Source organism: Postia placenta (assembly GCF_002117355.1).
Source record: "Postia placenta MAD-698-R-SB12 unplaced genomic scaffold POSPLAscaffold_12, whole genome shotgun sequence".
Classification (NCBI taxonomy): Eukaryota; Fungi; Basidiomycota; class Agaricomycetes; order Polyporales; family Adustoporiaceae; genus Rhodonia; species Rhodonia placenta.
Genome location: NW_020169843.1, coordinates 521,908 through 545,831, shown reverse-complemented (window position 1 = coordinate 545,831; position 23,924 = coordinate 521,908). Strand labels below are relative to the sequence as shown.

Genomic DNA, 23,924 nt, shown 5'->3' with positions numbered 1-23,924 from the left:
CAGGACGCCCATTCCCAATTCGCGTACTGTCGACCTGCTCCCAATTCCACCTTTGACCTTTTCTTCCGTCATCTGCGCCGGTATGTCGAAACGAGGTGCATCGCCTACACCCCAAGGTGCCCTTATCAAGAGAACGCGCTCTTCGACGCCCCCAACAAATCAAATAGCTATTTCATCATCCAACGATGAACGGCAACAAGCACTCATTCGTACCGTTCAGCGCACCAGTAGCCTTGAGGCCCCAATAGTTAATCTTGCGGGATCGCATGGGGTGTGTGTGCTCTTTTGGAGCGTGCATGTCGTTCACAAGCGTTGTTAACACGAGCTTTCAGGCAGAGATACTGAGCTGTAGGTTCGACCCTACTGGGCAAAACATTGCGGCATGTTCAGCAGACAGAAGCGTTTGTATGTACTCTTGCCTCTATTATTCTAAGAGATGACTTATCCTGATGATTTTCAGCGTTGTGGCGGACATACTCGCCAAACAACAACTATGGCCTCCTGCCTAACCTGCACAAAGCACCTATCCTTGACCTGCAGTGGTCCCTCTTCTCTTCTGTGATATACACAGTTTCCGCAGACCAAACTCTCAATGTAACAGACCTCACCACAGGTCAACGCCTACGGAAGCTGCGTGCCCACCGCGGCATCATCAACTCGCTCGACAGGACACTGGCGGGAGGCGCGGGAGTCGAACTCGTGGCTACTGGCGCGGACGATGGTACAGTGAGAGTATGGGAAGGTGGAGAGGAAGGACCAAAAGCACCAGTCAGTGTGTTCGAGATTGGGTGCCCTGTCACATCAGTCTGTTGGAGTGCAGATGGCTCCAGTATATTTGCAGGCGCACTCGATAATGAAATCCACGTAGGTTGTTCCAGTGTCATGACATCCTTGACGCTGACATGTTGACATCTCCTGTAGGTGTTGGATATGCGCAAACATGAGCAGGTCTACAGCCTGCAAGGACATACTGATACACCTACCTCGCTTTCCCTCTCTCCCAACGGCAACTTCTTGCTCTCCCCCTCTTTCTCCTCACAAACCATTATTCACGACGTGCGGCCTTTCTCTCCATCGCCGGCTCGGGTGCATCGTGTCCTCATGGGCGCACCAGCCGGCTTCGAAAATACACTCTTGAGAGGTGCATGGAGTAAAGATGACAACGGTCGGCGCGTCGCTGTAGGGGGTGCGGATCGAACAGTATGCATCTGGGATGTCGAGAGTGGAAAGGTCCTTTACAAGGTAAGTCACTTGAAGCTGGAGCGACTTGGTTGGGCTCATAAACTTTGTACTTAGCTTCCCGGCCACAAAGGAACAGTTACGTCGGTTGACTTCCATCCAAAGGAGCCCATTAGTATGTCGCAATCGGGTTTCTTTCACTCGCCCGACTGATCATGTTTGTTTAGTCTTGACTGGCAGTAAGGACGCAACTATGCTTCTGGGCGAAATCGAGCCTAGTCTTGCTGTCTGAAAACGAAACGGCACTCTGCTGTATTGGATCTGTCTTGGCCAACGGCAGTATCGATATTGAGCACGTGGGACTGGCCACTTGTGCTTGCTCTCCTGGGCGCTAATGTTATATGAACATCTTCTAATGTGCAACAATGTTGCTGAGGGTACGTAAGAAACTCTACATTGGTTCGACTCCCCTCCAGATCGTTGCGAACCATCCCCTCTTCTCAGTATCGAGGTTTCGCGCGTTGTTATCCAACATGAAGCCGCAGCGACTGTAGATCCTCATTACTGCTGGATCCCCTACATTCAAACATATCTCATGCTTGGCGATCACTGCCGATTCTCCTGCCCGTGCCATCTCACTGGGAGTCTCAGCACCAAGGTAATATCGAGTCACCGTTCGTACCATGGCTTCTGCGATGCCCTTCCGTCTGTACTGTGACAGAACGAAGACGTTACGGATGGCAATTGTGCGCCGCGTCTCCCGTCCGACGAGAACGTACCCTGCTAGACCCTCTCGGATGCGGTAAGCCCATAATCTCCGCGCCTCTACACCTTCGCGTATGATGTTGCGCGCCGTCTCGGGTGACACCGGATTGGGCCCATGACTTGAGAATTCGACGAACAAGGGTATGAGGGTGTCCACATCGCTGAGCCTTGCCAACGATACCGGGTAATCGTGGACCATAGAAGATGGAGGTAAGGTCGATAGCGTGGCACAGCACGCGCGAGAGTGGAAATACGGATCTGGTGTCTTCAGCTGGACGCCTCGCTTCACCATGAAGGCTACCCACGACTCGATAAATGCATTTACTGCCCTCTCAGGGCCCAGCACTTTATCCATTAGGTGTGGGTTGACTACAGTCGGGAGTGTTTCGGCAATGAGAGTCGCTGCTGCATCGATGTCGGACGCGTCGCCTTCTAACGAAGGATCAACGTGGCTCGGTGAGGCCATCACCCAAGAGAAGTTCTTCGCATGCTTCGTCAGGGTTAATCTGTGAGTCTACCCCATTGATTGTCTAAATTGGGGCGAAAGAATGGACCACGCGTACAGTAGCTCATCTTCCCTGTATACCGCCAATAGCGCCCCCATAGGAGCGCCCCATCGCGCCTGTGAAAGGACCTGCGATTTATCGCCGTAGTCCAAGAGGGATCCCAGTGCGAAGTTCATGGAGTAATCATCGTAGTCGGCAATGGCCCTGGCGAACTCATGAGGACGCTCGAACTTCATGACTCGGAGGGTAGACATGGTGATTTGGCTACCACTGCTGCATCGTCCTCGGCAGCACCCTCCTTTAATAGCTGCGGCCCAATGGAATATATGCCATAAAAGTGAGTCACATTTGACTGATGTATGCGTTTCCCTTCCGCATGGTACCATCGACTACTTAGGATCGTCGAACCACAGTTCTTAGGTATCTTTGACATTCCATATGGACAAGAGGCGCTGCGGTTCAATACAAGATCATCTGAGCAACCCTAACATGACTCAAGTGGTCAAACGATACGAGGTAGCTGAGATTGAGATGTGTCATCTCAATCTCAGCTACTTCTTGCTGTTCATTTGTGCGAAGCTTGCAACCTACTCTCAAGGACAGAATGTGCGACAGGTAATGAATCAGTGGATTAGCATGCACAAGCGTTTCACCGGTCTATGGACCACGAATACGTGCGTCCCTCAGCAAATCACCCCATGGGAGCCCTCCGATTGTGGCAACGGCCGGGTCTCATACTGATGAATCCAAGGTGAATCCATAGCATTTGTCCAAAGGCTCGAACATTGCTCTCTCATCATGACCCTTAGTGCGTTTGTAAGCAATGTATGTCTATGATTGCATGTTCCATCCCTTAAATCGTAAGGTGACACATTGCCTGTGGTTGCATCGTTATCTAGCCGCGGTGTGGTTCATGCGCGCTTGCCGTACTCCTTGGCATCTACGGACTCGTCTTCCTCCTCCGTGTAGACTCCCGTCTCGGCGTACGCCCGGTGCTTCTCTGCCCATGCAACGGCATCACGTCGTCCAGTAGTAATGTCCACACCTATCACCGATGGCGAGTCAATTTCCGCTACTCCAGAGCTAGAAAGGCACTGCAAATGGATACGTACCGAACCAGATAACGAGACTCGCCGCGGTACACAGCGCGAAGAGAAACGGGAAGCCCTTCCAGTTATCGCCTGTGTTGTTGATGATCGCTTGGATGACGTTGGGTCCGATCATAGACGATGCACGGTTGGACAACCCGAAGAGACCGAAGAACTGGTGACTGAATTCAGTCATGCTTTTTTAGCTTGGGACGACGGAAAGAGACATACCATATTGTCAAAACCAGGAGGGGTCAACTCTGCCATCATCGTCTGCGAGAACGCGTAGTATGGGGCCTGGAACAGCCCGAACACAACATTGTATGCCCTGTAATTGGACGCCGCCGTCAGAATGCACAAATCGTAGTGGACCGCGATGTCTTACCAGAACTCCCATACATTGTGGAAGCTAGCATTCAGATATCAGAATAAAGCAGAGTCACGGATCTGACAGCTACACACCCAAATCTATTCGTCCAGATACCGATCATGCCCCAGAGCGGAATGAAGATCGTGACGACATTTGTTACCACAAACTGTAATAGCACGCAGCAGTTATTAGGATGCGCATAACTGCCATAAACGAAAAACTCACCATCTTCTTTGTGCTGATCTTCCAATACCTCTGGATGTACCAGAATCCTAGAGTGCTGGACGTTCACAGGCGATGAGACAATGATCACAGCGCTACCATATTAGAGTACGGTGCAACGTACCTCGCCGTCGAAGTGATCGCCTGAGCAAGCCCAAGATAGGTGTTCTGAAGGAATGAGAACGAGAACTTGTCATTCTGGCAGATGGATATGAGCGTCCCAGTCGTATTCAGTCCCTACACGGACGGTCTATCAGCGCGCATGCACGATACCAATGTATGGAGAGCATACATCGGCAAGCAAGAAAAATGCCACGAGGTAGATAAACGTGTAAGGGAGCTTCTTGTACTGCTTGAAAGCAATCCAGATCTGCAAAAATGGTCGGTGTGCCGCTCGGCAAGAGATCACAAAGATCGCGGACGAACCTGCTTCCACCCGACGGTGATATAATGCTCGCCCTTTGGCAATGGAGGCCCTGGGCGAGGTTCCTGAAAGATGACTATAACGAGCATCTTAGCATATCACATACCACGCATGAGGGGTCACTACGTACACCACCAAATGCCAGTGATTACCCAGTAGGCGTTAGTTCTGTGCAGATAAAAAGCAACTTAAGTTCGATCATTCTGCTGGGATATCCGGTGGTGTAGACTTACAACACGAGTGTATAGTTGTCTACTAGCGGATTGTTTTGCAAAGGAAGTAACAGAGACAAGTTCAAGCACAAGGTGACGATGTAACCAATGTTACTATGTGTCTAGCTTGCAGCATCAGTGCACCGCTCGTTTATTCGTATACGTTGTCCAGTATGACATACCGTCGAGATGTTGCTGATCCTGTTCTTCTCAAGGCTCTCCTCACGCTCGTACTCTTCGGCGGGTATCTCGCCATTCTCATACTTTTCACGGAGTCGACGCGCGTGTGGGGTGTTGCGCGCGAGCCTAGGGAAAACCGCGGCATAGAAAACGAGCGTTGCTCCGTAGGTGACGAAACCGATTATATAGAGCGCCATGGCTGCACCCCAGCGGGACGGTGCTGCAACGAACTGCCATGTCAGGAGAAGGACAGAGCGCAAAACATAATCTGCGTACAGGTAAGAGACATGCTGGCAAACTGGGCGCCCCAACATATGACGGTGATGACGAAGAGCAACCAACGTCCGAAGGTGCCGTAGTCTGCTGCAGAGCCGATTGTCGTGAATATGGCTGTCATGATCTGCTCCGTGGTAAGACACATTTCATAGGCAGTCCGGTCGTGCAGTGCAACGTACAGCGAAGCTGACGCCGCTCGAGACAAGGACGATGGAGCTGACCGCCTTCGTGCCATTCCCCCATGGGAGAACGCACTGCCCTGACGCGTCGGCAGCCGTGCAGGACGAGCCTGGGCCCTTGACAGGATCATACCCCGCGGAGGTGGCGAGCGATTGAAAGAGTGTCATGGAATAGCCTGCCAAAGCGCGATTAGCATTATGTCCCTCGCTTTTTCATCTATTGCAAGCGTGACGCACCATTAGGACCAACGCCCTGTGATAACATGTCAGTATGAACACTGAACGCAGAATCGTGTAGTCATGCAAGCTCACATTATCTCCGTTGTAGTACACTTTAAGTACACGACCGGTGAGTAGCGGGAGAGGTGCAGCCCGTCAATCTTACGTACTGTAGTAGCTCCATAATTCCTACATTTACCCGTTTACACTTCTCACATTTGTCAATAGTCTTGCAACATACCTTGCGAGTAACCAACGGCTCATCCTTCCTGTCCGGAGCCACTACCGCCACCTGAACCTCGCCGGTGTGTGATTTGGTGATTGTATCTACCACGGCTACATCCTCAGCAGAAATAGGTAGCTCATGTCTTGCCGACATGTCTCGTCAAGCACAGCAGACTCAGTCTCGAGCAAGCAAAGGCGGGCAGGGAAAACCGGGCCCGCTGCATGTCTGGTGATCCAGAGCGCTGTATTTGAGCGGGGTGAATTCCCAGGCACCAAGCACTTATCAGACCCGGAAGGGGGGTGGGGGAAAGCTCTAGCCTTAGCGGGCAGCGAGGAGAGATGATAACAAGATAGACTGCATGCTAGATTGCCGTACCAAGCAGCTCCGCGTTGGACGCTGGTGATCTCGAGCCGTGCATCAGGTCTGCTGTCAGGTGGCGACCGGGGAACACTTGAGCTTCCGATATCCACTAAGGGCCAACAGTTGTTACTAGTTGCTGGCCAACTTCAGAATCGCGGTCTGTGCTATCATGAGTGCCTTACTGTGCCTCAGGGTATGAGGAGTGTGACAATTCAAGCATCACCCGCATTGTGACACACTGTGACCCATTGTGACGCAACGCGTCAAAGCGCGTCCTTTTGTTCCCACGCCGTTAAATCGGTCGGTTAGGGCGTGTCTACCACGCATCGAATACATATCCTCTTCATCGCGTAAATCTACAGTCCTTCCTTCTTTCCCTTGTTCTCCATCTTGCTCATACCTGTGTACCATGGTGCTTGGTTTCTTACTAAAGAAGCGGGCCCCGCCGCCGCCGCCAGAGGCAGTGCTGCCGCCGCCATCGCCATCTTTACCTGCAACAGAACTGCCGCCTCCAAAGCTCCCCACTTCAGAGCCGGAACAGACGCAGCTACGAACCCCCTCACCGTCAGTTGTCAGTGTATCTGCGATACATGGCGCGCCTCAGTCCCCCTCCCCGGCCTCCAGACTGGCAAACTTATCCGTCGAGGGGCGAGTCCGGCAGCACTCCCCCACGCGCCAAGCCACCGCAAGCATGTCTGCGCCCCTTCTTTCCCCCAACCCAGTCATCACGCCCCCTGAGCCCACAGTTAGCTCCCTCGTCAATCACATCACTGCGATACCAGCCAAGACCCTGCATGAGTACACCCTAGCACACATTCCCCTCGTACCGGAGCCCCTCCTTCCTGCCCTCGCAGAGTTCTTTGCTAAAGCAGCCCCGCCACCGAAGCTGCATTGCGTGCGTTGCCATAAAGATTATGTAGACGTTGAGAACGACGATCGCAGCTGCCTGGTGCCCCATGACGACGAAAGTGCCGAGGTCGAGCGTGTCGGACGGGGTGCTAAGAGCGGCAGGTCCGCTGGCGACCCCGGGACGACATATGAGACGATCTGGGGCTGCTGTGGCAAAGTCACGGAAGGCGACGGTGATCAAGGCCCTCCCGACGGATGGTGTTACGAGGGCAAACATACGGTCAGTATGGTGATGTCTGTATCTCCAGTGCAAAATTAATGTATATTATTATAGACCGATATCAAGCGTGCACGCTTCCGTGCCGACTCTACGCCCCAACGCGACAAGCTGACCTCCTGCTTGCGCCTCAATTGTCACGGTATCCGTGACCAGCTCCCGCGGAGCTCCCTCCGTAAACGGCGACGCAGCCTGAACCTAAAAGAGCCTGAGACAGAAGAGGACGGAAGCGAGGGCGAGGAGGACAGCGGGATCGACGAGATCGTCGGCAAGGCAACCAGCAACGGGAAGGGCAAGGCAAGGGGCAAAGGCAAAACGCGCAGTGAGGACTCGCAGATGGACGTCGATCGCGAGCAGGAGAGCGCGAGCCAGGCAGGAAGTGCGCGCGGACGTGGACGCGCCAAGGCGACTGCGACGCCGAAGCGTAGGGGCCGGCTCCCCAAGGCGAAGGCGATTCAACAAGAGGAGGGCAATGGCGGTGAAGCAGACGAGGCCGCAAGCGTGAAATCCGCGTCGGCGCCTACCCCCGCAGCGAAGCGGCGTGGACGTAAGCCGAAGAGCAAAGCATACATTGAAGACTCGGACGAGGAAGCGGACGAGGACGGCGAGCGGCGTAACAGACCACGGACGCGCTCGCAGAGCCGGACGAGACCGCCTGTGTCGGCATCCACGCCTGCTTCGGCCACCAAAGGAAAGTCGAGAGCAAGGAAGTCAAAGGGCGCAGATGAGGATCACGCGGACGCAAAAAAGGACGACGCGGAAGAGCAACCGAAGAAGAGAAGGAAGTTCGAGGAGTGAGGTGCGTCTCGGTTGTGTGCGCTCGCAGTTCGTCGCGCGACGTTAGCACCGACGGACCGAACGTATCGGTAGTGCGCTTCTGGTCGTCATTCACTATTGCTGCTGCCGATCCGAGTGTTGATAATTGGAATATTTGAGGTGCGTGGATGCGCATTTATTCAGTCTTCCTGTTCTCTGAGACGAACCCCCAGTTTTTTTTACCCTCATAGAACCTCTAAAACGCGACACCCACCCATATATACCGCCATGCATCCCATTCTCGTGCTGGCACCACACGGATGCTGATTAATGTATAGTATCTGATCTTATGATTATCTACCAATATGCTTCTGACAATAGACACTGTTCCTGCTTGCACGAGCTTCCTACATGTGTATTAATCGCCACTGCGTATGATAACTCAGTACATTGACCTCTTTGAATTTAAGGCGACTCCAAATTGAGCGTCTATCTGCCTTCACCTCACTTGACTCGACAATTATCTTGTTTCTTCTGAGCTTTGACCTTCTGTACTGAATCGTGAGTCTCTGCGCACTGACCATGACCCACTTTTGTGTGGCCCGGCAAGCGTGGAGCATACACGAGGACAGGCTGCGAGATCCTCGACAAGAGTCCAAGATCTCGAAGCCCGTCCGCCGGTACTTGCCCGTCCTAATACATAAAGGAAGTTCGCCGCTCCTTATAATCCCCCTTGCCTTCGTCCTCTACCCTTACCACTATCGCACACCACCATGTCTACACCCATCGACGCGACCGTCCCCACCGACAATCCGAGCGCGAACTCCGCGTCTGCAGGCGCTGCCGCCACCAACGCGCAGGTTGGCACCCCGGTCAAGTTCCCGCCGTTCCCGCCGCCGCCCTCGGGCGTAAAAATACTACCGTTCGGGTCTACACTCATAGACGTGACCGTCACCACAGGCAATCCGGCCGTGGACTCCGCGCCTGCAGTCGCTGCCGCCACCGACACCCCGGCCGATGCTGCCCCCTGGATCAAGTTCCCTCCGTTCCCGACGCCACCCCCGGGCGTAAAAATAAAGTCGTTCAAGTCTTTCCAGCCGGGAGGCATCACTGTCGTCGCGGACCCGCCGCCGGGCTACGTTGAGCTCGATAGCCAGAAGATCCCAACTGTTCAGCTACTCGCAAAGCACGACCTCACCGCGATGGAGCAGAAAAAGAGGCGCACGCCCAAGACGAAGACCGGTGCAGACGGCTCCGTGCGCAAGCTAACCTGGTGGGAGCAATGGGAGGCTGACGAGTTTATGAGGCGTACGTCGGCCCCGATTGACCAGTGGGTGTTCATCGCCGGTTGTTGCGCGGCGCCACAGCCACTGACGAGACGCGTTGCAGGTCGATTTCGCGCGTCGACCGCCTGCATCAGGCGTCGCAAGAGTTCAAGGCAAACCGATCGTGGCCTGCTGTCGCTTCTGGTGTACCGCAGCTCTGGGATGCCGTACGTTTTGTCTTTCATCGCGTATGCATGTCACTCAACTAGACGTCGACCTACAGTTCCGCCTCTACATCGGCATCATAAGCAGCATCCAACCGTCCATTGGCCGCAAGCGCATGCAACAAATGCAAGCGATGCAGACAGCAATGGAAGAGGAGTCCGAAGATGAAGAGGAGGACGTGAATGGAAAGCCGAAGGAGCGGCAAGTGGTCATGGTCAATGAAGAACAGGCGAAAGTCATAGAAGGGCAACAACAATCCTACCCTCCTCGTAGGACCGACCTCTCGGAGGAGGAGCGGCAGCTGCGAAAGGAGTACTTTCGCGAAGAAAGGGACTCGCGGATGGATGCATTCTTCGACGATACGGAGAAGAACATCAAAATATTCCTCTCCTCGTACTTCCGTGATAAAGGGCTGATCTGGTAGGCCCGTCCTCGTCTAGCATCTTGCGCTATCTTAATAGACTCCAGGTCCGAGCAACGCGTCCGCGACGCGCCTATTCTCATCGGATTCTTCATCAATTTTATCATCCGCAGCCGCATCTTGCCTGAGCACGAAAAGGGTCTACGGCGTGCCCTCTCAGTTACTGAGCTAGCCCGCAATGAACTCCCCGCGACGTTTGTCATAGGCAAAGCTCTCCCGGACGACTTCAGCGCCGGCTGCGAGGCTCTTTTCGGTAACATGTCTGTACTCGTAGACCCTGGTGTGTTTAAACCGCGCGAGGAAGCAGAAGATCCCACGGGTGAACGCGATGCTAAGAGGCAGAAGCTGGATGACGCGGAACAATCCAAAGACCCAGAGGAACTGTTGAAGGAGATGGTAGGCGTTCACAACATAGAGGTGATCACGGGGGAGCAGATCAAGGATCTCGAGAAGGAGGTGCACAAAGAGCGTCAAGCAGCCGACGCGAACGTGAATGGGTCTGAGACCGGCGGTTGGAGCTCAAACGGAGGTGGCTGGGGTAGTGCCGATAACACCGCCAGTGATGGCTGGGGTAACACCGGGAGCAACGACCAAGGTGGTGACTGGACTACAATAGACGTCGACGACGGCGATTGGCAAACCGCTGGAAGCACCTGGGACAACGGGCCAACGCCCAATCAGCTGATGGCCTTCCTAGGCCCTACGGTGCTCCCACTGACGCACACCGCCGGCGTCGTCGAGCGTTCCACGCGGCGCATTTTATCGGTCACGCCCGCCCCGGACAGGAGCAAGCTGCCCAAGAAGAAAGCTAAGCGCAGCGGCGCCGAGAAGGTCGAGGATGAGCTGGAGGGCCGCTTCGCACGGCTGGTCCTCGCGCCGTGGGCGAGCGGGCCGCTTGCCCAGCACACAGACGTGTTCAAGCCCGAGATTCTGCCGCCGTCGCGCGGGCTTGTCGTTGAGGATGTTAGCAAGGACGCGACGGTCGCAAGCGGGGCGAGCAGGCCGCACAACCCGTTCAAGGATGAGATCACTGTCCTTTTGGACCCGTCTGTGGCGGACAAGATGATTGTGGGCATGGGCCTCTCGGCAACGTGGGCACAGCTTGCGCGTCAGGATCTGTCCGGTGTCGATTGGATGGACGAAAAGTCTGCTGATGAGCCGAAGCCTGGGTCCGTTGCTGGCAAAGTGGGCGTGCCAACCTCATTTTGGTACATGGAAAAGCTCCTCTCGATCCTGCCGAGTTATCACTCTGAGGCGTGATTGTTTGGTAATTGTGTGCGGATGCACCTGTACAACATGCTGCTCAAAGTCCACTGCTTTTCATTTGTCTGAAATTGCTCTTAGTCAGTCGACTGAATGTGTATCATACTCCCGTTGCCCAAGATGTACTCATAGCGCCACAAATTTACAGTGGATCTCAATCCTCTCTATGCAATTGAGCCGCAGGTCCCGGTTATTGCGAAGATTCTTAGACATCCTTTCGGGAAGGTAATGTTATAAAACCACCCAGAGACCGGACACAACAGTGACAAATGTAAAGTTAGTCCATTGTTAGAATGTAAGAAGGGCTCAGCCGTCCTGATTAGTACCGACATCTAGTACCAAGTTGCCTTCCACGTCGTTATACGCTCAGTCACTGAGAGACCAGTTCCGCGTGAATTCGCTCCGTTTACCGTGTGAATGTCCGATTTCACACGGCAAGGGTGTGAAAAACGGATGAAACGCAGTCGACACCGTGAATGGATGAAATCCACCCGGCCCTCCTGACGGATGAATTTCACCAGAAAAGCGGCGGGTTTTCATCATGCAGAATGATGAAGGCAAACAATTGATACATTGCATCAATTCTGCTAATGGCTACTAATGTACAGATCGTTTCTGCGCGAGTGTCCATCGACCGCGAACACAAATGCGCTCTTCAACTCATTGCACCACATATACAATAGAGTGCCCATCCTCTGACCATCAAAAAGGGCGCTCTATTGTAGGCTGCCTAGGGGAGACGAACAAATTACCGGATTTAGGATGAAGGATGCTCCAACAGGTTGGTCAGCATAAGAGGTAACGCGCAGCACCACACCTCTCTTGCAACCGGACTTGTCGACTCCCGTCACTCAACATCTCTCCTCATGTCATATCGACGACTCACGCTTATGGTGCAATGGATGTTGGACCTGGTAGCCATATGCACGGCAAGAAACATGCGAAGTGGAGTATGTTAGGGTCTCCGCATTTGTGAACATTGTCGAAGAGCAAAAAAAGGTGCAGTGTCAGTGTTCAAAGCCAAAGTTCGGTGACTCGAAGGTACATCGTTTAGCGAACAAAGTTCTCCACGGGTAACGAGTTCGACTTGCAGGTGGAGATGGGACTAGAGAGTGACAACCGACTGTTTGAGTCGATCCAGGTGAGTAGTGGGTTCCTTGCCGAACCTTGACCAGAACTCACAGTATCTCTGAGTGATCAACACAAATGCACTATTAACATTGTTGCTAATAGCTCTCACCTTAGTCTACCACGGTATCGACATGATAAGACAAATATCGGACACATCATGCTTCTGGTAAGCACATGTCTCAATTGCAGGAAATGGCACTAATAATATGTCAGGCACACAGCCCTGTCTTGAACACTTTGCGCGCGATTGGGCAACTGAAGAGGATGAAGAGATCGAGCACGAGAGCACTCGTAGGGAGGGGAAAGACTTGTAAGCTAGGCATCATGCGCATGCGGTTTGAGATGGCAAGGATAGAGGCTTCAAGCTCACGCATAAGATAGTGATTGAATGTTCGCATGACAGAACCCTGTAATATGCGTATTGATAGATGATATATATGTTTTCTGACTGATGTATCCTACCCTGGGCTCGAGTGCCGATCTACTCAGCTATTTGCTGGAAACATTTGTTTCTCACTACTGCTGAAATTCATCCGCTATGACGAGGGTTTTGCTCGTGTTCTTACTGGTGGAATTCATCCGTCGCGATGGAGTTTTCACCCATTATCCGGATGAATCCAGAAAATCCAGCGCCGGATGAATGGGGTGCACTTTGTTCGAAATTTCGGATGAATTTCACACTCTTATTTCGCACTCTCGCTGGATGAAAATGCCACTGTCCGGATGAAAACGCATGCGCTCTGCGTGTGAAAAGTACACGAATACCGTACATTTCACTGGATGGATTTCATCCAATATAGGTCTCTCAGTGAGTCAGTTCGCTACCGGAAGACATCTCTGCCATGGCTAGTAGCCTATCTTGTAGTGATTAGCAGGGGGCATTACTAACTGCACTATAAGGCGCATCAAGATCGCTGATCTATGCCGATCATCGGCGGCGTTGCCACACATGGCCAGGCGGTGCCACAATGGTGGCGCCCGCTTTAAACGCTAATGTTCAGCTTGTCCCAACGACTCAACCACTGAGCAGCGATGAGTGACGAAATCCCAGCGGAAAACGCTCCCGCGGGCCGCGTTCCCTTCATAGAGTTTATCAGCCCCGAGATACGCGCGGAGGCGAACCGCTTGCTGCCGTCGCGCCAGCAGCGCAAGGAAAACTTGAATAATCTCGAAGTGCACTGCGATGCGCAATGCGGGAAGGCTCTGGCGCGTAGCGAGATAAAGGTGTGTGGGAGGTGCAAACAGGTATGTTCTGAGACATCAGACTGTAATTTACCGTGACATCTGTGGCTCATTATGGCGATATTTCAGGCCAGATACTGCTCACAAGCATGCCAGAAGGCGCACTGGTATGTATTCAATCTTCTCCATAACCTAAAATAGTATGCAAATTATGCTTCAGGAAAGCAGGGCACAAAATCGAGTGCGGCGAGGGCAGCGTCAACGACCTCGTCTTCAAGCTCGCCGAGCGCGCGCTTGCGGTGCCCAAGATCGTCGAGCACTTCTGGATGATCTCCATCGAGCTGCTCGAGCTCCTCGCGGACGCGTCTGCCGCAGGCCGCTTCGCCATCAAGGTGCAGTGCAAGACGCAGCCCGCGGACATGATGGCCGCGCTGCGCCGCGCCATGAACGGCGAGAATGACGACGCGAACGCGCAGGTCGCGCTGCACTACGCCGGGTTCGCGAAGGTTCCCCTTGGGGACGCCCCCGTGCGCACGCGCAAGGCCGCGGAGGCGGCGCGGGAGAAGCTGCAGGCGGAGAGGAAGGACGCGGAGGGCGCGCCTGTGCGCGGCGACGCGCCCGTGGTGGCATACTACTTTGTGAGCGAGCAGGACGACACGGGCAAGGACGGGCTGCTCTCGGCGGCGTGGGTGCTGCCCGACTGGACGCTCGCGTACATGCGCTCGAACCCGAAGTCGCTCCTGCGCTCGGCGATGTTCGGGGACAAGAAGGTGCCGGTGGACATGGAAACCTTGACAGAGTAGGTGATCCTCGTGAGTGGGGCGGGCCGTGGCTGATGGTGAGTGTCGCTAGCGGTGTGAACAGCGTTGTCCGAATGGACAAGGCGAACAAGCTGAAGTTGCGTGGGGTGAGTGTGATCAATCATCTTCCTTGCTTATCGCACAGGCCGCTGAGCGAGTGCGGCTGAACCAGTATCCTACAAAGGAGAGGCCTGTTCCGCAACCACAAGAAGAGAAGTTCGTTATGTATGTGCCGGGAGATGATGACGAATGAAGCTGTGCGTCCATTCCGACGGTATTTGTAGGTCACTCGTGAGTCCGCTTATCAGCATTTCACATTAAGCAGAATAGTATACAAGATACTCACTTCATCATAGAATGCCAAATGAAAACTCGACTCAACAATGCTTCGACTTCTAATGACGGCCAAGGCCCGATGCATACACAATTGAAAGAGTCAAGAGAACAGGAAGACATACACCGACAATCAGCCTTAATGCTAACACAGACCCGCTTACAGGAAGTACAATCATCCCCTCGATGTGGATCCCTTTGAGCCTTTCCCCTGTAAGTACATTACATAGATCCAAAGTGATCAAGGGTGCAGCTTTACCCACACTAAGTGACGTGCTACTACAGTACCACTCACTCATCAAACCTTCCGCCTCTGTATGTTTCAAATTGAATGCCCCGTGCGCGATAACACAGGTGCTTCTTCAATTCACTCATGAGGTAACGAAGGTGGCGATGCGAGCAATTCATAAAGACTGTGAGTTGTATAAATTGGCTCGTGACGACCTCATGCTACTATATATACAATACAAAGCAACCCCGATTCTGCTATGCGCGTTCTATGCCCGTGATGATGATGTACAATGCAGTAAATAAGTTAGACCGAGATGGCGCTCTGCGGGGTACGTCAGCTGAGAGCTCGTGTGACTACACGCAACGGTTAAGCTCTCACCTCGGCATCGGTGGTGATGGGGATGCTCCTGTTGGGGGGTGACACCGAGACCGCAGCAGAGGTGCGAGCGATGGATGCTAGGTCCACATCTACAGGGCCAGAAGGATCAGCATCAATGCCGGGAGAATCGAGTGATTGGGTTTCGGTCTACTCACTGGCACCCTTCATGGCTTTCTTTCTGAACTCGCGGGCTTGCTCGAGCTCCTCCTCGCTGAGGGAGCTTGTCCTGCGCTGGCCCAGCAACGGGCGCTCACGAGGCTCAACAGGGCGGACGACTGGGATGGAGCATCAGCGTTACGTCCGTGCGCACACAAAGAGAGGTGCAGCCGCATACCGTTATCGTCGCGAAGCTCGGCTTCCTCGTCGCGGAGAGCGGCTTCCACGTAGTCGTATTCGTGCTGGAGGTCGCCCCAGTTGTGCCCGCCAGCGCCACTTTTGGGGATGCGCTTGTTCATGGCGTTCTTAGCCTCAGAGCGATCCTTGATGATAGCACGGGGGTAGGCAGCGCGCGCTGTGCGGGTCATGGTGGCAATGGAGTATGGTAGTGGTTAGGTAGGACAAGGTGGGCTCAAGTTAGGCTATGGGTTACGATGATGTGCAGGCAGCGGTGGTGGAGAGGAGGGGCGGCTGCGACAGGGTTTATATACGCCGTCGGTCGCGCCATTGGCGTCACCAGTCTGAGACATGCTCGCGTGACGAGTGGGAGACAGGCTCCGCTGAATTACAACGGTCGAGTGACTGGGCGCGTTCGAGCCGCTTCGAGCCGTTTCCTACCTCGCACACCCGCATTCCGGCACCGCTTCGTCGCTTCGTCGTCGCGACCGCGCGGATTCCGTCCACATCATCGTTGTCCTGCAGGTTGCGCGCGCGTTGTTTGACGACAAGGCAGACAAGGCGAGTGCGACTGCAGGAGCTGACCCGATGGAGATCCAGACCGATGATCCAATGTAATGACCTATGCGGGGAAACGTGGGAATCCTCTCGCTTCTTCTTTCGGCCATCACCGCTGAGATCGAGGACCCGGACCACGCAGCCCTCCGTCACCGCGTCACCGCTGCCGTGCTGTGCGGTCAAGTCACCAGGCCCAAGCGCAAGCAAAGACTCACATGTGTGCACCACGACCCGCTTGTCCACCACAACGATCCCCATAAACAAAAGCACGAACAACAACTGTTTGACTCGACAAGAGCAGCGACAAAAAGCTGTTGCATAGCAATAGACAGCATCGATAGCAGAACACGACACAACAGAAAACAACTAGTCCGATACCAACTGCAGAATGAACAAAAAAAGCACCGACGAGAACTTCCCAACCTCCGCGAATCTTGTCCGCGCTTCGCAGAGCGTTCCAGAACATAAATAACCATTCTTACCGCACCGCAGGCATCGGGGCCTTGTCTTCTCGCCTTCTCTGCTGCGGACAGGCCTATCCAAGACCCCATATGCCCGCTTTTCGCACACCTTCGACGAGGGCCTCCACGTTCCCCAGCATCGATCCCAGGATCTCCTTCTTTTCCTCCATCGTCCGCGCCCCGCTGTAAGGTTTGCCCTCTGGTGTCTGTAGACAGGCCGCTGCAGAGATCGCACGCGTTGCCGCCGTCTGGACCGGTGTGTTCACCACGCTCATAATGTCCGCGCTGCTCTGCCAGCGCCTATGCCTGTCGCGCACAGCAGCGAGAGGCGTCTTCTCAGCCTCGGGAGAGCTCAGCAGCGACGACGCATCGCTCTGCGAGGAGACCGAAAAGCCGCGAGAATGGGACGAGTATGACGAGCCCCCGGAGCGGGGCGTCCGAGGGGCGCCTTCGAGGTCGGTGTCTTCCGATGACAGCACGTCGACAGGACCGCGCGACTTCAGCTTCGGCCGTAAGGCACTTCCCGCACGCGGCGTGCCAACGCCTAAGCGGGACACCTGTGCCTTCTTGGGACTGAGTGGCACGTAATCCACCTCCTTCTGTAGCATGAGGAGGGAGCGTGGTTTGGCGCGTTGGTTAGGTGGTGTGACTATGCGTGGGGATGGTGCGAGAGCCGGTGCTAGAGTCTCCGATGCTGCAGGCGGTGACCTCGAGACAGGCTTCTCGGGTTCTGAGGACTCTCCAGATAAACGTGACGTAGAGGAGACCGAGGTTGCCGAGGTAGACACTGCGGAAGCAGACGAGAATATGGATGAGTAGCTAGATCCAGATGAACCTCTAGAGCTTGTGCTTGAAGTCGACGGAATAGATTGATGAGAGGGTCTGATGTCTCCGCTTGAAGGTATATGGGCATCCGGGCCAGCAGATGCGTCCTGTTCGTGTGCAGAAGTGCCAGAGGACAACGACGTGGTTTCATCGAGAAGATAGAAATATAGGAACTCTAGGCATTTCATCCTGACCAAATAACAACATGGTGAGTACCCCCGCAGAATGCACATATATTGCGTCGAAAAAGCTTACCGTACTTCGCGCGGTGTGCCCGCTCTCTTGAGAATTCTGACGACTAGCTGCACACCTTTGAGGTCCTCGAATACGCGAAGCGCCGGAGATGAGTCTACGAGCACACAGAGCAGAGTATCCAGTACGATCGAGGCCAGTGATATCGTCGAGACATTTTCGCTGGAACTTCGAGAACCGTTCTCACCGGACTTAGGAGACGTCGGCGGGGACATCGAGTTCGTCACCGTAGTCAAAGGTACGGGAGAAACATGCCGTGATGTCAGTAATAAATCTAATAGAGTCTGCGTGGCATGGATAAGTATCCGTGTGCTTCGTGAAAGCAAACTACTCACCTCTAGCGCATATCGACGACCCAGATAGCGCTTACTACCTTTGTGCGTGAGCACTACACCTTGGATGATCGAAAGCGTTTGAAGGAGCTGAGTCGAGAGGGTGATGATTTCGCTCTTTCTTTCATCTTGAACGAATGAGCGGCGGACATGAGGTCCGTTCTGGCGGGCGATCTTGGGCAATCGCGGACTCACGATCTGAGGATGACTTGCTGGTGATGTACTCCAGACGTGTCGTCACGAGAGACATCCACGATAGCAGACGCGATGGTACTGGGGAAGCAGTCGCGACGAGCTGTGAGTTCAACCTAATCGCAGAGGAGCACGGTCGAACATGGACGCACCGTTGCACTCGAAGGTATCCTGTAACCTGATGAAGATCTGCAGTCGTTCCGCGGCCGCAGGGTCGGCATTCGGCGTGCACACCTCTGCCAGTAGACGTTCCAGCGTCGTGAGGATCTCGCCGATACGCGTCGTGCTTGTGCGCGCAGAAACCAACTGCGCCACCGTTGAACAACCACGAGCACAGGACGGCCCATGGCGCGACGCACCTCGTCCAGCGCGTCCAGCAAGACACCCTTCATGGTAGACATGGTCTGAAAGCTCGTCGAATCATGACTCATGAGCAGGGCGTGCCTCGTTGCCGTTATTCTGAGCGCGTCGGGTGGAGTGGCACGGGCGTGCCTCGCAAGAGTGGCGATTACGTAACGCACAGCAACTCCAACGCGTCGAGACAACGCGCGTGGCACGTGACAGGGGAGGGACGCGGTACCCGATCAGTGATCGCGACGACACGGTGCCGTGCTTGCGGAGCTCCGCCGTATTTGCGCGTATGTTCACGTTGGTCATGCACCTGCGTTACGTTCTCATCGGCCGCTGTCGGAGGCCGAGCTTGGTTCGTCTGCAACCACCACTACCAATACCACTACCATGGCCCCCGTGAAGACAGTACGTTGTGTCGATGGGACGAGGGTCCGCATGTCTGACGATGGTCTAGCAATGGAAACGCTTGATTCGGTTTGTCGCTGCGGAGACCAACCAGGTTCACCTCGGTGAGCCCGTTGACCCCAACCAGGACGGTACGTAGTATGCATCTATACAATAGCTGGCGGGTGAACACGGTACACGACAGTCGGTCTGGCCTTCTCTCAACGGAGGCCGGTCAAGGCCTACGAAATCTTGGGCAATGCAACAGACCCTGGCGCACAGGTAACCAGTCTCGTCCTCACCGTCAAGGAGCTGCTCTCTCCTCTGGCGAGACATGAAGTTGGTGGGATTGTGCGCTGCCTCGGCTTAAACTACGCCGACCATGCAGTAAGTGTGCCCAAACCTTGGCCGGGGTTGCTTGCTCACGTAGTCCTCCGTAGGCCGAAGCGAACCTACAGAAGCCTTCGTGAGCCTACTTTCAGATTCCGCCGCGACCCGGCCCTTACCACATACAGGGTGCCCGTGATCTTCTACAAGCCGATAACATCGCTCATCGGCCCTGGGGCCATCGTCACTGTCCCAAAAGTTGCCCGCCCGGTGCAAGAGCACTTGCCCGACTACGAGGTCGAACTCGTCATCGTTATTGGCAAAGCAGCGAAGAACGTATCAGAGGCCGAGGCCCTGGACTACGTGCTGGGCTACACAGGCGCTAACGATGTGAGTTGATACAGGTCTTCTGCAAGCGAAAGCGACCTGACCATAGCGGCTATGCTATAGGTGTCTTTCCGCAAGCTGCAAATGTCCGCTGGTGGTGGACAATGGGGATTCTCAAAGAGCTTCGGTTAGTGTGTCAGCTAGTGGTGCTCAGCAATGTGCTTATGTCGCTGGCACTGCTCGCAGATGACACGAACCCGCTCGGCCCATGCATTGTCGCTGCAAGCGCAATTCCCGATCCACAGCGTCTCCCTCTCAAGACCACCGTAAACGGCCAGACTTTGCAAGATGGCAGCACTTCGTATGTTGTCTCACATGCCTAAACAATACATTTCTCAGTGCAGTCACAACTACAGCGACCAAATCTTCAATGTCAAGCAGACAATTGCTTATCTCTCACAGGGAACGACACTCCTTCCCGGATCGCTGATCCTGACGGGAACACCAAAGGGTGTAGGCTTCGTCAAGAAACCTCCGCTCTACCTGAAGGGTGGCGACTACATGACGACATATGTCGGCGGAGGAGTGGGTACCCTGGCGAACTTGGTTGTGGAGGAGGATGCCAAAGAGAAGGCCAAGTTGTAGGAATTTGGTGACATGTAATGATAGTCGGTTATGCTATGCAATCCACCTGCAGTCGAGGATGTCTGACTGTGGCGCGTTTGCAAGATGCGCTCATGAGGCGCTAGTGTAGGGTAAATAATTCATCGGTGTGTAAATTACCGTTTTTTACAGACCCAGGTTTTGGGACCCCGTTTTTTACACGGTAAAAAATGTAAATTACAATAAATCACGGGACTATTTGCGCTTCGGCACGTGACACCCTCCGGTGTGTAAAAAACAGTAAAAAATGGTAGAAAAATGTAAAGATATGTTAAAAAAAGCTCCAGGGAGCATTCATATCGCATGCAAGGGCAGAAAGAGTATCTAGCATATGCTACAGACTACCTACACATCCTAATTGAACTCCCATAACACCTTGCCAAGTTGCCGTCTTCTGCCTCATTTACATTTACTAGCTCCTCCTAAATATCCATGCAGCCGCTGTGGCTTCAAGTTCCCAGCCCTAGATGATGGGGGCGATTGTAATGGGCGAGATGAAGAGCGTGAGCCGTTATGATGAGAGAGGTTCGCGAACAACAGGGGCAGAGGCCCGAATACTGGTGTTGGCTCAACAAAGAGATACAAGAGGTGTTCGAACCATTCTAAGAGATTCTAAGTACCTACGGCTAGATCCGAGACAGCGCGGCTAAGTCCGAAAAGGTGAGTCAGAACTTGTACTACGTTCGAGCAGAGTCCGTTGATATCTACAGAGACCGTGTATAAGTACGTAGACTACAAAGATACAAAGAGTAGCGCACTGAAGCAGTGTTGACAAAATAATAGCCCGGGGTGCAAGGCATTGGCCCAATTGGCGGCTGAACGTGGGTACCCAGCACGTGACACACCCTTATTTACATTATTTACACCTCTATTCAGACAGCCCTGTAAAAAAGTGTAAATTACTTGTAAATTACCTGTAAAAAAGTACGGTGTAATTTACACTGATTTATTTGCCTTACACTATGAGGCGCGTCGGCCACCCGCGACGCGTTATGTATCACGCGGTATCGAGGCACCTCGCCACGTGCTTCTCTCTCCTCTCACCAATTTCAAGCTATGAACCATCAATTTAAGGTCGGAACAACCCCTAAGCCAGAACACACGCAGAGTACCCCCACCGTCGCGGGCACTCCTCCCCCACCAGCGAAGATGGCGTCTGCGCCGAAGAAATCGCTCACGGACGCGCCTAGCGGGCGGGAGTACAAGTACTCCCAGGAGATCTCGCAAATGATGTTCGTCTTTGGCGAGGTGCAGGATCCGAACCCAGAGACAGTCAATCTCGTGGAGGATATTGTGCGCAGTCAGCTAATTGAGCTGGTGAGTCGCATGTGGGTGTGCTCAGACGGTCTAGCATGAATAGCGCGCGTAGATTGTGCAGGCACGCATGCTTGCAACCCGCCGCGGTGCGCGGTATCTTTCAGCGGAGGACCTGATTTTCCTCATCCGACACGACCGGGGAAAGGTCAATCGTCTGCGGACCTACCTCTCTTGGAAGGACGTCCGGAAGCATGCTAAGGACTCCGGAGGCGATGGCGGAGGTGGCGTCGAAGTTGAAACCCTTGAGGACGGTGCAGATGGTACGTATTCCATCTGCTATTGCATGTCGCTGTCGCTCACATGGACGCAATAACAGACAAATTGACCACAAAGGCGCAAAAGATCACCATCAAGCTGCCTTGGGAGATCATGACCATATACTCCGACGTACTCCCGACCGATGATGAAGAAGACGAGGATGATATCGAAGCGCATGAAGCATCTATTCAGCGACTGAAGGCGAGTTCAGACCGACTGCTTTGCAGATGGTACTGATACTGCCACAGGAAGCCGACGATGCGACAAGACAAATGACGCGGGAAGAATATCAACACTATTCCGACTGTAGACAGGCATCCTTCACGTACCGCAAAGGTACTTTCTATGACACCCAACTCACGCTGACCATAAACTCATCATGCTTCTCTCAATCTAGCCAAGAGGTTCAGGGAGTTCCTTAATTTGCCTCCGTCGCTCGATTTGAAGGCAAATGACGACACTGTTGACATCGTCGGCTTTCTCGCATTCGAGATGGTCCGTTCTCTAACCCTCGCTGGCCTTGAAGTCAAGAAATCGCTTGAAGAGTCGTATCTCCGCGAAGATGTGCACTCGACTTCCCCCCTCTTGGGTAAGCGCAAGGCAAACTCTGCGCTGGGGTCCGACGCCAAGCGCATGCGTCGCGAGGACTCACCCGATCGTGACACGGAATCGCCCCTGCCGACATGCTCGCTGTTCTTGCCTCCACCGGAGGCACGTACAGCGCTGCAACCAGAGCACATTCAGGATGCATTCACGCGCATGCAATCCGACTGGGCATTGCGCCGGTCTGCTGGCATGCGCAACTGGCGAGGGGGCTTGGTCAGGACTACTGTCAGCCTCATCTAAGCAATATCCTTATTCTCTTCAATGTATACCTCCGCATCAAGTTATCTTTTGCTGTCCGTGCTTGCATACCCAAACTCCTTGTATCAGATCCTTATTGTACATCTACTGTATATTATACATTCAAGATTTTGACTTCAGTCATAAGCGTCCACGAGCGTACTACACTAGAACAGTAATGACGCAGCAACGTCAAGATTTCCGCCTGCCGCAGTAAGGCTCTGTATCGCCACATCCCTCGACGCGCCTAGGGCCATTAAGGCTTGTATTGCTTCCTCCGAGTGATTTGTCGGTGCTGGAGCCGGAGGCCCTGATGCTCTCTGACCTAATGGTACAGGTGTAGTCCCCAGAGTATGGCCAGACCCTGGGAAGTGGCTTGGCCCAGCGGAGCTTGTGGTGGCCCCCGGCGTGCCAGCAACATCTGACGACGTGATAGTTTCGCCGTCTTCAGCCAGCTCACCATCGAGCGCGTTCTTGGGCAGCTCATGCTCTGGTAGGAATTTCACCTCGCGACCCTGAATGCGCAAGACGTTTTTCTCGAGGTCGATGCAAGCCTGGTGTGCTTTGAGCATGTCGAGGCCGAAGAGTAGGTCTACGGCGCGACCCTGCGAACGGAAGCATGTCAATGAGTGTTGCCTCGCAAACGAGTGATTGACCTACCTCCATGATGGTAAAGGAACAGGGAAGGAAGAGGTCAGCGAGCTTTAGGGGTGCGCTGTGTATGCGGCCTAGAATACGGGCGGTGCCTACTCCCCGGGCGACTCCGCTAAACCGGCGATCTATGAGACGCATAATGCTAGAGGATGAGCGAGAGATCAGAATCAGGACAGTTTCTCATCGTTGTGTGAGTATACTAACCCGCATGCTTCTGCGCACTCCGGGCTCACTGACAAGATGAGGGATCCGTGAGCATCCTGTGGGCTGTGTGGATTTAGGCGTACATACTGATTGTCTGCTGGGCACCACTGTCAACGAATGCCTTGATCGGGTGCCCGTTCACCTCTACCGGGATGCTACTCAACATTAGACAAAGGAAGACGAACGACGTGAAGTCACTCACTAGAGCATTATAACGCGTCCAAATACCTCAGGAGAGTACTCGAGCGCACGCTCAAAGTTCTCCATGACAGCCTGCTGTCGAATTGCTTCTTCAATGCGGTGCTGCACATCGATATCGTACGGG

General features: G+C 53.9%; 14 protein-coding genes across 14 annotated transcripts; 8 read left to right on the top strand and 6 right to left on the bottom strand.

Annotated features, from left to right (window-relative positions):
* POSPLADRAFT_1040997 (hypothetical protein) lies at positions 1-1,625 on the top strand. The gene is made up of 6 exons (XM_024477834.1): positions 1-271; positions 333-405; positions 461-864; positions 922-1,242; positions 1,297-1,354; positions 1,407-1,625. Exons 1-6 carry the CDS (start codon positions 83-85, stop codon positions 1,469-1,471), a joined length of 1,110 nt encoding a protein of 369 aa, XP_024336166.1. The 5' UTR covers positions 1-82; the 3' UTR covers positions 1,472-1,625.
* A 5-nt stretch (positions 1,626-1,630) lies between these two features.
* Positions 1,631-2,704, bottom strand: POSPLADRAFT_1150861 (hypothetical protein; the record flags this gene model as incomplete). The annotated part of the gene is made up of 2 exons (XM_024486467.1): positions 1,631-2,450; positions 2,508-2,704. The coding sequence occupies 2 exons, from the start codon at positions 2,702-2,704 to the stop codon at positions 1,631-1,633; spliced, it is 1,017 nt and encodes a 338-aa protein (XP_024336165.1).
* Positions 2,705-3,266: 562 nt separating this feature from the next.
* POSPLADRAFT_1184101 (hypothetical protein) lies at positions 3,267-5,999 on the bottom strand (the record flags this gene model as incomplete). Its single annotated transcript, XM_024489055.1, has 13 exons — positions 3,267-3,495; positions 3,563-3,713; positions 3,770-3,866; positions 3,924-3,947; positions 4,001-4,074; positions 4,134-4,188; positions 4,255-4,367; positions 4,423-4,500; positions 4,557-4,630; positions 4,685-4,722; positions 4,788-4,888; positions 4,949-5,029; positions 5,862-5,999. 13 exons carry the CDS (start codon positions 5,997-5,999, stop codon positions 3,362-3,364), a joined length of 1,158 nt encoding a protein of 385 aa, XP_024336164.1. The 3' UTR covers positions 3,267-3,361.
* Positions 6,000-6,615: 616 nt separating this feature from the next.
* Positions 6,616-8,130, top strand: POSPLADRAFT_1059558 (hypothetical protein; the record flags this gene model as incomplete). Its single annotated transcript, XM_024481170.1, has 2 exons — positions 6,616-7,335; positions 7,390-8,130. The coding sequence occupies 2 exons, from the start codon at positions 6,616-6,618 to the stop codon at positions 8,128-8,130; spliced, it is 1,461 nt and encodes a 486-aa protein (XP_024336163.1).
* A 731-nt stretch (positions 8,131-8,861) lies between these two features.
* On the top strand, positions 8,862-9,579 carry POSPLADRAFT_1112101 (hypothetical protein; the record flags this gene model as incomplete). The annotated part of the gene is made up of 2 exons (XM_024483391.1): positions 8,862-9,396; positions 9,509-9,579. Coding segments are annotated over 2 exons (606 nt in total), but the record flags the coding sequence as incomplete, so codon positions are not given.
* An 807-nt stretch (positions 9,580-10,386) lies between these two features.
* Positions 10,387-11,315, top strand: POSPLADRAFT_1040995 (hypothetical protein). The gene has a single exon (XM_024477833.1). The coding sequence runs from the start codon at positions 10,393-10,395 to the stop codon at positions 11,257-11,259; it is 867 nt and encodes a 288-aa protein (XP_024336161.1). The 5' UTR covers positions 10,387-10,392; the 3' UTR covers positions 11,260-11,315.
* A 786-nt stretch (positions 11,316-12,101) lies between these two features.
* On the bottom strand, positions 12,102-12,845 carry POSPLADRAFT_1040990 (hypothetical protein). Its single transcript, XM_024477831.1, has 3 exons — positions 12,607-12,845; positions 12,496-12,559; positions 12,102-12,303 (listed from the first exon to the last, which is right to left on the bottom strand). The coding sequence occupies exons 1-2, from the start codon at positions 12,789-12,791 to the stop codon at positions 12,499-12,501; spliced, it is 246 nt and encodes an 81-aa protein (XP_024336159.1). The 5' UTR covers positions 12,792-12,845; the 3' UTR covers positions 12,102-12,303; positions 12,496-12,498.
* POSPLADRAFT_1040994 (hypothetical protein) lies at positions 12,110-12,838 on the top strand. The gene is made up of 4 exons (XM_024477832.1): positions 12,110-12,234; positions 12,289-12,292; positions 12,326-12,559; positions 12,607-12,838. Exons 1-3 carry the CDS (start codon positions 12,161-12,163, stop codon positions 12,431-12,433), a joined length of 186 nt encoding a protein of 61 aa, XP_024336160.1. The 5' UTR covers positions 12,110-12,160; the 3' UTR covers positions 12,434-12,559; positions 12,607-12,838.
* A 580-nt stretch (positions 12,846-13,425) lies between the features above and the next one.
* On the top strand, positions 13,426-14,378 carry POSPLADRAFT_1150778 (hypothetical protein; the record flags this gene model as incomplete). Its single annotated transcript, XM_024486462.1, has 3 exons — positions 13,426-13,638; positions 13,705-13,742; positions 13,796-14,378. The coding sequence occupies 3 exons, from the start codon at positions 13,426-13,428 to the stop codon at positions 14,376-14,378; spliced, it is 834 nt and encodes a 277-aa protein (XP_024336158.1).
* Positions 14,379-15,091: 713 nt separating this feature from the next.
* On the bottom strand, positions 15,092-15,924 carry POSPLADRAFT_1075569 (hypothetical protein). Its single transcript, XM_024482832.1, has 4 exons — positions 15,653-15,924; positions 15,474-15,593; positions 15,319-15,407; positions 15,092-15,261 (listed from the first exon to the last, which is right to left on the bottom strand). Exons 1-4 carry the CDS (start codon positions 15,840-15,842, stop codon positions 15,244-15,246), a joined length of 417 nt encoding a protein of 138 aa, XP_024336157.1. The 5' UTR covers positions 15,843-15,924; the 3' UTR covers positions 15,092-15,243.
* A 63-nt stretch (positions 15,925-15,987) lies between these two features.
* Positions 15,988-16,467, bottom strand: POSPLADRAFT_1059554 (hypothetical protein; the record flags this gene model as incomplete). The annotated part of the gene is made up of 1 exon (XM_024481169.1): positions 15,988-16,467. One exon carries the CDS (start codon positions 16,465-16,467, stop codon positions 15,988-15,990), a length of 480 nt encoding a protein of 159 aa, XP_024336156.1.
* A 277-nt stretch (positions 16,468-16,744) lies between these two features.
* Positions 16,745-18,672, bottom strand: POSPLADRAFT_1048699 (hypothetical protein; the record flags this gene model as incomplete). Its single annotated transcript, XM_024479575.1, is given in 8 exon segments — positions 16,745-16,918; positions 16,988-17,042; positions 17,145-17,684; positions 17,751-17,938; positions 18,083-18,269; positions 18,289-18,352; positions 18,424-18,577; positions 18,631-18,672. 8 exon segments carry the CDS (start codon positions 18,670-18,672, stop codon positions 16,745-16,747), a joined length of 1,404 nt encoding a protein of 467 aa, XP_024336155.1.
* Positions 18,673-18,999: 327 nt separating this feature from the next.
* POSPLADRAFT_1075568 (hypothetical protein) lies at positions 19,000-20,361 on the top strand. Its single transcript, XM_024482831.1, has 8 exons — positions 19,000-19,027; positions 19,077-19,158; positions 19,212-19,392; positions 19,446-19,472; positions 19,522-19,723; positions 19,784-19,847; positions 19,907-20,021; positions 20,077-20,361. Exons 1-8 carry the CDS (start codon positions 19,010-19,012, stop codon positions 20,303-20,305), a joined length of 918 nt encoding a protein of 305 aa, XP_024336154.1. The 5' UTR covers positions 19,000-19,009; the 3' UTR covers positions 20,306-20,361.
* Positions 20,362-21,472: 1,111 nt separating this feature from the next.
* Positions 21,473-22,744, top strand: POSPLADRAFT_1048697 (hypothetical protein; the record flags this gene model as incomplete). Its single annotated transcript, XM_024479574.1, has 5 exons — positions 21,473-21,640; positions 21,693-21,900; positions 21,957-22,099; positions 22,147-22,234; positions 22,296-22,744. The coding sequence occupies 5 exons, from the start codon at positions 21,473-21,475 to the stop codon at positions 22,742-22,744; spliced, it is 1,056 nt and encodes a 351-aa protein (XP_024336153.1).
* Between the last annotated feature and the right edge of the window lie 1,180 nt (positions 22,745-23,924).

Coding starts and splice junctions, on each gene's coding strand:
- POSPLADRAFT_1040997 (XM_024477834.1), top strand. CDS start 83: ATGTCGAAACGAGGTGCATCGCCTACACCCCAAGGTGCCCTTATCAAG. Junction 272..332: donor ATCTTGCGGGATCGCATGGG/GTGTGTGTGCTC, acceptor ACGAGCTTTCAG/GCAGAGATACTGAGCTGTAG. Junction 865..921: donor CACTCGATAATGAAATCCAC/GTAGGTTGTTCC, acceptor CATCTCCTGTAG/GTGTTGGATATGCGCAAACA.
- POSPLADRAFT_1040995 (XM_024477833.1), top strand. CDS start 10,393: ATGGTAGGCGTTCACAACATAGAGGTGATCACGGGGGAGCAGATCAAG.
- POSPLADRAFT_1040994 (XM_024477832.1), top strand. CDS start 12,161: ATGGATGTTGGACCTGGTAGCCATATGCACGGCAAGAAACATGCGAAG.
- POSPLADRAFT_1040990 (XM_024477831.1), bottom strand. CDS start 12,791: ATGCGAACATTCAATCACTATCTTATGCGTGAGCTTGAAGCCTCTATC. Junction 12,560..12,606: donor TTCAAGACAGGGCTGTGTGC/CTGACATATTAT, acceptor ACATGTGCTTAC/CAGAAGCATGATGTGTCCGA.
- POSPLADRAFT_1075569 (XM_024482832.1), bottom strand. CDS start 15,842: ATGACCCGCACAGCGCGCGCTGCCTACCCCCGTGCTATCATCAAGGAT. Junction 15,594..15,652: donor CGAGCTTCGCGACGATAACG/GTATGCGGCTGC, acceptor GCTCCATCCCAG/TCGTCCGCCCTGTTGAGCCT. Junction 15,408..15,473: donor GAAAGCCATGAAGGGTGCCA/GTGAGTAGACCG, acceptor CTGGCCCTGTAG/ATGTGGACCTAGCATCCATC.
- POSPLADRAFT_1075568 (XM_024482831.1), top strand. Junction 19,159..19,211: donor CGTTGACCCCAACCAGGACG/GTACGTAGTATG, acceptor GGTACACGACAG/TCGGTCTGGCCTTCTCTCAA. Junction 19,473..19,521: donor GCGAACCTACAGAAGCCTTC/GTGAGCCTACTT, acceptor TACCACATACAG/GGTGCCCGTGATCTTCTACA.